At 36.4% G+C, this 9546-nt stretch overlaps 1 protein-coding gene across 3 annotated transcripts in view; it reads right to left on the reverse strand.

Moving 5' to 3' along the window:
* The window catches only part of SMIM14 (small integral membrane protein 14), a 68334-nt gene that overhangs the window by 19640 nt on the left and 39148 nt on the right, over positions 1–9546 (reverse strand). For all 3 annotated transcript variants that reach the window (XM_019640825.1, XM_019640824.1, XM_019640826.1), the window contains one exon: positions 1709–1757. In XM_019640825.1, coding sequence (XP_019496370.1) covers positions 1709–1757 — 49 coding nt within the window. The remainder of the gene's footprint in view (positions 1–1708; positions 1758–9546) is intronic.

A 9546-nucleotide genomic window follows, 5' to 3' on the forward strand; every position in this document is an offset into this window, starting at 1 on the left:
GGGGAGGAACCTGGTCAATATGACTAAATTACTATTCAAGATCTAGAGTTTGCCTTTAGATAAAGGAAATTAAATTTCACTCAGAAATAAAGAGTATATTTGGTTACAGGCAGGGCTGGCTCAATGGTCACAAATACCACAAATGGGATAAACACTAGTTTTCCTGTAACAAGTTGAGTAAGATTATTTTCAATTAGACAAACAAGTTTTAACTTTACCTGGTGAGGCAAACATTTGAGTTGCTTATCAGAGGGCATGATGTAGATTAATGAATGCAACTGAAGAAGCAACATAAAGAAATGTGAATGAAGGACCCACCACCCTAACAACCTAACACAACATCTGCACATTACCATTACCCTCTTGTCCAGAGGCCTAAAATTATTACCCTGTTACACCAATGGACTACGTTTTGACAAAATTCCTACTTTGGGCAAGGCACTGTACCAGCTTCTATTTCTCTAAATTGTTATATTTACAGAATTTGATGGGACACCCAGTTCACCCAGCAGTAACAACTAATAATGTAATAACAAGACCCTTTGTAGTGGTACACTACTGTGTTTTGTTTTACTTTCAAATACATAATAATGTAGAACTTAGTTTCAGAGATATTAAGTATAAGCAACTAGCCTATTAATAAATGGAATTTAGCACTATGTCAAAAGCCTTAAAATGTGCATACAAAAGATGTTTAAGCATTGCTTATAATAGTGAAAAATATATCATCAACCTAAGATTCCAACAAAAGGGAGTCATTTAAACAGTGGTATATCCCATAATAGATGATTATTTAGTCAGTAAATATTTTTAACATAAATATATACTGATATATTCATAACACAGTAGCTAAAAACAACACATACGAAGCAATTGATGATTCCATTTTATAAGTGTACATGAAATCCAACTGTGCCAGTCTTCACCATCCTGGGAATGTCATACTTCCATTCTTAACTGTCAGATTAATACAGCACAAGACTGGATGGGCTTAAATGTGAGTTATTAATTCCCCTTAAAGTATCCCTCAAGTTATTTCTGTCCTGAGAAATGCCTCATACGATGGCCACCAAGTCTGTCAGCGACATTCAACATGCAGGACCCATCTTCCTGCTCTGGTTCTCACTTCACTATCACCACGGTACTGTACAAAACCACATGGAGAGCAATCGCCCCACTGCCCATGCCCTCTTGAGTATGCCAATGCCAGAACCAAAGGAATGACTCCCAGGCTCCAAAAGCTTCCAAACCTCAGGAAAGAATGGACCCTTCCTTTACTCAGAAGTTCTCAAAGCTGCCAGTGGATGAAAATAGATGCTAAGGAAAAAGTGAGGGGTTTGTACCAGCAGCCTCAATGTTCCAGTTCAACCAGTCCAAGTATCATGTTACACATATATTTGCCAAGAAAAAGGTGTGGAAGAGTTTACACTAAGTTTGTCAACAGTGTTCACTTTTAGTATTCTGGAAGTTTTTCCTTTTCTTTCTTACTTCTCTGTGATTTTTATAATTTTCTTCAATGAACAGGTTTGTTTATGAGACAGAAAAAAATTTTTTTTAATTTAAAAAATTAAGTATTTAGTAGAAAATGTTACCGAGAACCATTTCTTTAAAAAGCAAACTGTAAGAATAATTTTTGACAAACATTCAGTCATCTGGCATTTAATTCTGCCCCCAATACCAAGCCTCCTCCTGTCCCATCGTTACTTACATTCTTGAAGACATTCTGTGTCTGTGCAGTAGGACTGGGACTGCCTCAACTACAATGAATGAGAAGAAAGGAGAGTTAGCTATTAGACTCAACCAAAGACGGATACTATATATTTGAAAGATCATGTTTTGTTTTTTAATAAATGCTACCATAGTATATATCATAGCTTCAAAATCAGATAAAAACACAGAACACATTGAGGGGCTGTTCAGTTTGGGGGGATTTCTCCTAACTCAAAATAATTTTCAAATATACTGTGATCTACTGCAATTCACCTATGTAAGGAATTAAAAAAAAAAAATCACCTGTGACAGAAACTCCTACTGCCTTATGTTTATTAACTTCCCAAAGGAAAACAGCTACACTGTGGAGGAGAGCTTACTACCTATTGATAGAAAGAGAGTATAAACTTTTCTTATGAGATATTTTTTCCCCATTGAAAACTAAAGCATATAGGAAAAAAAAAATTCTATTTGTAGAAAATACACCTTTGAAAGGGAGGAATACGTAGTATTTTCCTTTTTTTTTTTTAACCTCTGTATAAACAGTGGTTGGATAAATAAGAAATTAATAAAAATGAATACCATGGGTAGATGGTGGGATGGAGGAGTAGAGTTGGCTCTGACAATGCGAAATTACAGTTTTCAATGCCTTTCTTTTTATATAATCTAATTTTGGAACCATGTGATTATCAGTTTTAAAAAAATTAAGAAGAAGGGCCGGCCGAGTGGCGCGATGGTTAAGAACTGGCTTGGGACGCCAGAGGGCCCCGGTTCGGATCCCACAGATGAGGGCCAGTGACACTGCCCTCTACAGCTAAGATGCTGAACAACAGCTCAACCTGGAGCTGGGCTTCCATGAGTTGCCGGCGACAGCGTAGGCTGCAGCCCCTGCTGCAGTGGGTTGCCATGGGCTACCGTATGTAGCCAGCAGCCAGCGTGAGCGGCCAGCAGCCGCAGTGAGCAGCCATCCAGAAGCCAGCGACTGATCTGCCTCGCCCGGGAAGAGCTCAATGATGGTGCCAACTTGGGCCTGTGAAGCAACGTCCTCCACAACTAGACTGAAGAACAAAACGACAACAACTTATCTGTTCCACTTCCCCCAATTCCCCAGCACTGTTCCCATCCCCCAATTCCCCAATAAAAATCTTTAAAAAAAAATATTAAGAAGAAAACTATCAATCAATATATATCATCCTTTTATGAATGTTCACCCTATGCTGAAGCCTTTTAGGATGTTTAGAAATGATCATCTTATTAATCTTAAAATAGAGATGATTACATAGTAAAAGGAATGAGGAGCATGCAATTTTTCAATTCAGCCTCAATTCAGCTACAACTTTTCAATACACCCTCCCTCATAACTTGCAATTGTTTGGGGAAGCAACTATAGAGCAGTGTGCTTAGCTAGTTAAGCATGGGCTTTGCAGAAAGACTGATCTTGCTTTGAAGTCTGGTTCTGCAACTTTCTAGAGTTTCAAGACCTTGGGCAAGTTCTTTAACAATGCTAAGCTTCAGTTTCCTCATCTGGTAAAATGGAGCTAATATTACCTGAATCTGATTAAAATAAACAATACATGTGAATTACAGTAACAATCCAAGAAACATTAGCTATTATTATTACTATGCCACACTACTTATGACCCCATCTAAACTAAGTATTGGAATTAACAACTAAACAAGTCATTTTGTAAATTGTTCTCTAAGATGATCTGGCTTGCTCTGGTGTATACCACTAAGTGCGATCCTATTGAAGTAGAATAGGAAAACGGCTCTTAATTAATGTAAAAATACGCTGTATATCTTAATGCTTTCTAAATATGAAAAGAATCAATCCAAAAAAACTTAAAATCACACATTCTTCGGGTATTATCAAAAAGATAAGCAATAACAATTGTTGGAGAGGGTATGTAGAAAAGGGAATTCTTGGTGCACTGTTGGTGGGAATGTAAATTGGTGTAGCCACTATGGAAAACAGTATGGAGGTTACTAAAAATTAAAAATAGAACTACCATATGACTCAGCAATTCCACTTCTGGGTATTCATCTGAACAAAAACTAATTTGAAAAGGATATATGCACCCCACGTTCACTGCAACATTATTTACAATAGCCAAAATATGGAGGCAACCTAGGTGTCCATCTACAGATGAATGAATAAAGAAAACATAGTACATATACACGATGGAATCTTATTCAGCCATAAAAAAGAACAAAATCTTGCCATTTGAAACAACACAGGTGGACCTTGAGGGCATTATGTAAGTAAAATAAGACACAGAACAAGATAAATATTGTATGATCTCACTTATATGTGGAATCTAAAAAAAACAAAAATTCAAACTCATGGATATAGAGAACAGATTGGTGTTTGCCTGAGGTGGTGGGGTCAGTGGTGGGCAAAATGAATCAAAAGGTACAAATTTCCAGTTATAAAATGACTAATTCATGAGGATGTAATGTACAGCATAACTACAGTTGATAATACTGTTAAAAAAAATACACATTCTACAGAAATTGGGGGAAAAAATACCATTAGGCAGGCCCTTGGTCACAAAACAGACCTAATAAACCTCTAAATTTGTATGTATTTTAAATTTTATTTATTTTTTCCCAATAATATGTATACACACCACAAAATTCAAAAGTACAAAAGGACAGTCTGTGCAAGGTAAATCTCCCATTCTCTCCTGTCCTTCAGGCTCCCCAGCACTCAGGATATTTTTTGTTGTTTTTTTGTGTGTATGTGTGAATCTCTCCAGAGATGTTCTTACATTTTATAAGCATGTGTATCTTTCCCCATTACTCCTCCACATACAAGTGGCATTGTAAAGAATGTAAAACAAATAGAGATTTATTAGGTAAAAAGGTCCTTGGATCGAACAAGAACCATCTAATTACATAAGGTATTAAATAAGGAGCCAAAATAACTTTTCTACTCAATTGATTATCCTGGGTTTAATCTTTAGCAATGACATAAGCAAATCCCAAAATCAATAGCTGTGATCTAAATGACCAACAAATTGTGCTCGCTTTGGCAGCACATATACTAAAACTGGAACGATAGAAGATAAGCGTGGCACCTGCACAAGGATGACACACAAATTCGTGAAGTGTTCCATATTTTAAAATAAAATAAAATAAAAATAAAGAGATAAATGACCAACAAATATCAGTTCATTGTATGTTATGTAACTCAATATCAGCCTTGGTTTTTGAAGTGCTGCCCTTGTTTTAAGGCCCGCCCTTAAGGTCTTACTTGCTGGCTATCTGTAGCTCAACGATATCTATAAATAACATGATTTCCATGTGAAAAGTCCAAAAACCTTTATACATCCATCTCCTCACAAATCTACTTCTGTGTAGGGTCACATCACCAGCTCTAAGCTCCTTCCTTAGAAACCCACCAGTCCCATCTTCCTTTCCAGTGTGAGTCTACCAGATGCTCACTGCTTTTTTTTCTCCTTCGTGACAATCCAGGGCTGTTTTTCACCACACACCCTTGTAGTGGGTTTGTGGTCTACAGCAGGAGGAGTCACCAGCAGGCTAGAGGCCTATTTTTATAGTTTTATTGAAACACACCCATTTATTTACACATTGTCTATGGCTGCTTTCACCACATCAGCTGAGTAGTTGCCATACAAAGTCCAAAACTAAAATAGTAACTATCTGATGACCCTTAAATCACTGAACATTGCATGAGTTAACGACACCTAGGAAATACCCATGGGAAAGAGAAAAAGCAAATATTTTTGTGTAGGTATAAAAAATATTCATTTAGAAATGTGAGATGCTCATTATGTCTAGTAATGCAACAATCATTTATTCACTTATTCATTCAAAATATTTACATACTGAAATGCCTACTACGTTTCTCCAACTACTGGGGATATGGTATGAACGAGACAAACTTCTACTCTTATGGATCATACAGTCTTGTGGGGAAAATTTGACAATTTACAAACATATTATAAAAAATCTTATAAAGGACATAAAAATTAGAGCCACATAGAGGACAAAACAGGATGGCAAAATATAGTGGCAGTTGAGTAGCCACTTAAGCAGACAGAAGCATAACACTTAAGGGCTATCTACATGATACTCAAGATCAAAGGAATGAACATTCCAGAATAACCAACTAGGAAAGGTCTCTAGGTGAAAAGGCACCAGTGAGTTGGTGATAAGGAACCAAAAAGCCAATGTGGCCATGCTATTTAGCTGTAGTATGTAGTCAACCAAATGCTCTTTATAATGTGCTCAAATCATCAGTTTGCTGTTAGTAAGTCATTTGTCTGAATTCCTCCAACTTTAAGACCTATCAATATATAATAGACACCTACATGTTTGATCAATGTGGAGAACAGGAATACTTTCTCATTATATATATGAGATATATTTAAATATAAATATATTTTAATGATAGTTTAAAATTCATATATATTACTTTTTAAATGATTTAATAATTTATATTACATATAACATTACAGAATATTTAGAAATTAATGTAGATTAACTCACTGCCCTAATACAATTATCATTATATATTCTTTTTCAGTGTTAAAATATGCACACTTTCATACAACTACAATTATTATAATAACAAATACTGGAAACTTGTATATGGTACGTACCGTACTAAGAACTTAATTATCTTATTTAATCCTCACAACCACTGTCAGGAGACAGGTGCTGTTCTACCTAATTTACCAATGAAGAAACTTGAGTTTGGAGGAGGTTAACTAACATATCCAGTACTAATTCTGAAATCTAAATTCTTATCACAATTCCATTCTACTATACAATGTACAAAATTTCGTATCATAATTTTGGGTAACATATCAGCATGAAACATTCTTTCAACCACAATTTTAAATGGTTACAAAATACTCCAGTGAGTTGATGTACTGTACAATTGAACTGAAGTGAAAATGACCATAGGTATAGTTACTTAACAGTCTCTAAGACCAACACACCAATATTTCTTCAGCACTAAAAGAGATCTCTCTTCCTTTAGGTGTCAAGAGAAGAGGGCTATAATTAACAAAACAAAACAAAAACAGTGGTAATGTACAATTTGCCAATTTAATGTGGAAGCTATGTTGGTTCTGAAGAATAGAGTGAAGAAATAAAATGGAGTCACTATAGTAGAGCTCCTAAATTACTAAAATCAAGTAGGTTGAGGTATGAAGAAACAATTCTATTCTTGTTTTAACTAGCCTGAGAACTTAAAAGTTTTGAACTTTCCAGTCTTGCGTCAATGCCTGGATATACATCAAACATCCAGGTAACCCTATGATTACCCCTGAAGGACTAAGGAAAGAATGTTCACGTATCCAGGCCTCCTGACATCTAGGATCCAGACCACCTTTCATCTACAGGACCATATCAAACCAATCTAGAGGCTAGATTGCAGGACCAGTTCTCCTCAAGAATGTATTTTTCACTGTAAGAACTTAGCTTTTCTTTCTTCTTTGAAACACTGGGTATTGCCTAGTTGTGCTTGTGGTTTGCAAACCAACTAAGAATGAGAAAAGGTCATTCCCAGGGAGCCTGGCTGAGTGAAGCATGTCATCTCTAGCCCAAGCTGCAGCAAATCTCTGGGACATTGCACTGAGAGCTGGGGTTGAATCCTGCCCTCTGGCTGGTCTTCTGTGGGTTCCTGGCTACATCCTTCATGTCCACAAAGAGGCGATGCTGCAGATTCTGAATAATGAGGTGCCCGAGTATCATGAGCACATTCCCAGTCCAGGCCTTAGTGCTCTTCTCCCAACCAGTGTGCTGGAATGGGTCTTCAGTATATCAGATTCAGACACTTGTAATGGGTAAATGATAGTCTACAGAATTCAAAAGCCACATATTTAAAACAAGAGAATCGCACTGTTTTGATAGAACTCTTTAAACAGAGGCCTAATTTATAATGCAGGTTGATTTTCTCGACTTATTTGGAAAATACAGTGATATTATTGATGTGGATTTTGGCTATTCCAAAAAGGGACAATTTGTGAAAACAAACATAATTAGAAGAAAACCAAAGATAATATGTGAAAGAAACAGGTATGGCAGTACCTACAGGGTAGAGCCATAGAACTTCATACATTTTTCTGTATTATGATAAAGAAGGGAAACACAAGTGAGCTATCAACAGCCAACAGTTGCTGCCCAAGTAAACAATGATGTTAACAGTGATCCTAGGATCCCAGAAAAAGAATTAAAAGATTTAGGTCTCCCCACCTAACCAGGATGGTCATGAAAAGTTCATGAGGTGAGTTACCTTCAAAATTGCAGAGACAGCATAAATATGAGTAGAATAAATGTTTCTTCATTGGGAGAAAAGATAGAAAAAAGATTAAAAGAGATTGAAAGAATAGAAGAGCCTCGGTACAGAAATTTCATGTTAGGGAAAATTACAGAACCTAAAATAGTCTATTAGAATATTCATAAAGCTTAACAGAAACCTTGGCTGTCAGAGGCTTATGGGAAAATGTAGATCAAAGACAAGATTCTAATGACAAAAACCAGATAAATGTAACTTCCATGAAAAATCTTACCTTGGAGAAACTCTTTGAAAAATACTACAAAGAACAGAAAGTCTCTCTTTGGAGTTATCAAAATGTACCTTCCATGGACTAAATACTCATCCCCCCCAACCCCCCAATTCATATGTTGGAGCACTAATCCCCGATGTGATGGTATTTGGAGGTAGGACCTCTGGGAGGTAATTAGGCGTAGATGAGGCCATGAGGGTAGAGCTCACATGATGGGATTAGTGCCCTTAGAAGAAGAGGGAGAGACCAGAGCTCTCATTCTCTCTGTGCCATGTGAGGACACAGCAAGAAGGCAGCCGTGTGCAAACCAAGAAGAGGGCCATCACCAGACACCCAATCTGCTGGCACCTCCAGAACTCTAAGAAATAAAACTACCCAGTCTGTGGTATTTTGCTATAGGAGCCTGAGTTGACTAAGTACCTAAACCAGAACGTATTTGCTATTTTTCTCTGTCTGCTCAAAAACCTCATGTATATGGGAGGTGCCCTTCTTTTCCCTGAATAGCAGCTGCCTGTGGACTGGTAAACTGTAGTACAGAACAGTAAACAGAGAAGCCTTAAGTCAGAGGCATCTGAGTTACTCTGACTGTTACTTTTCTAAGGCAGAGTTTCAAACTATAAAAGAGATAAATACAACCCATTATGAACCTTAAGTACATTGCGTGGGTTCAAGGATGTAATTTTATTTCTATATATTTAAACATATAATTAAATATATAAATAAATATATATATAATGTATATAAAGAACTCAGTTCATGACCTATAGGATATTTTCAGATCATAGCAATATTGTAGCTATTATTAGGTGCTTAATTTAAAAAGTGCCCTAACAGAACCCCAGTGCTTCCTAACTAGTACAATTAAACCCTCCTAGAATATTATTTTTCATTGTGGTCTTTCTGCTTAGAAGGAAAAACCTTAAGACCTCTGTCTTTTCTATTTTGGACTTGAATCTTGTTATTTATATTGTGGCATTTTTCTCTATATACTGTATAATAGAATGGCTTTCTAATATTTTGTACCTGAAAAATTTATATTTTGCCTTTAAAATTCAGATGTTTACGTTCTTTTCCTATTAAGCAGATTTTCCTGTTTAACAATGGAGTTTTATACAATTTGTCCCTCACTTTCTAAACAAAACCTAAATTAGATTTCCTTGTTTTTTTTAGGCTGCTCCATTATTATAATGCTTATGGTTATCTTTTAGAATATGAAGGTAGGAAAAGACCTGTACCTCCAAGTTACACTGGTCACCACCCAGAATTGAGAGAAAGAGGAGGGGGGGTGGGGGTG

The sequence above is a fragment of the Hipposideros armiger genome, unplaced genomic scaffold (genome assembly GCF_001890085.2).
Source record: "Hipposideros armiger isolate ML-2016 unplaced genomic scaffold, ASM189008v1 scaffold_53, whole genome shotgun sequence".
Classification (NCBI taxonomy): Eukaryota; Metazoa; Chordata; class Mammalia; order Chiroptera; family Hipposideridae; genus Hipposideros; species Hipposideros armiger.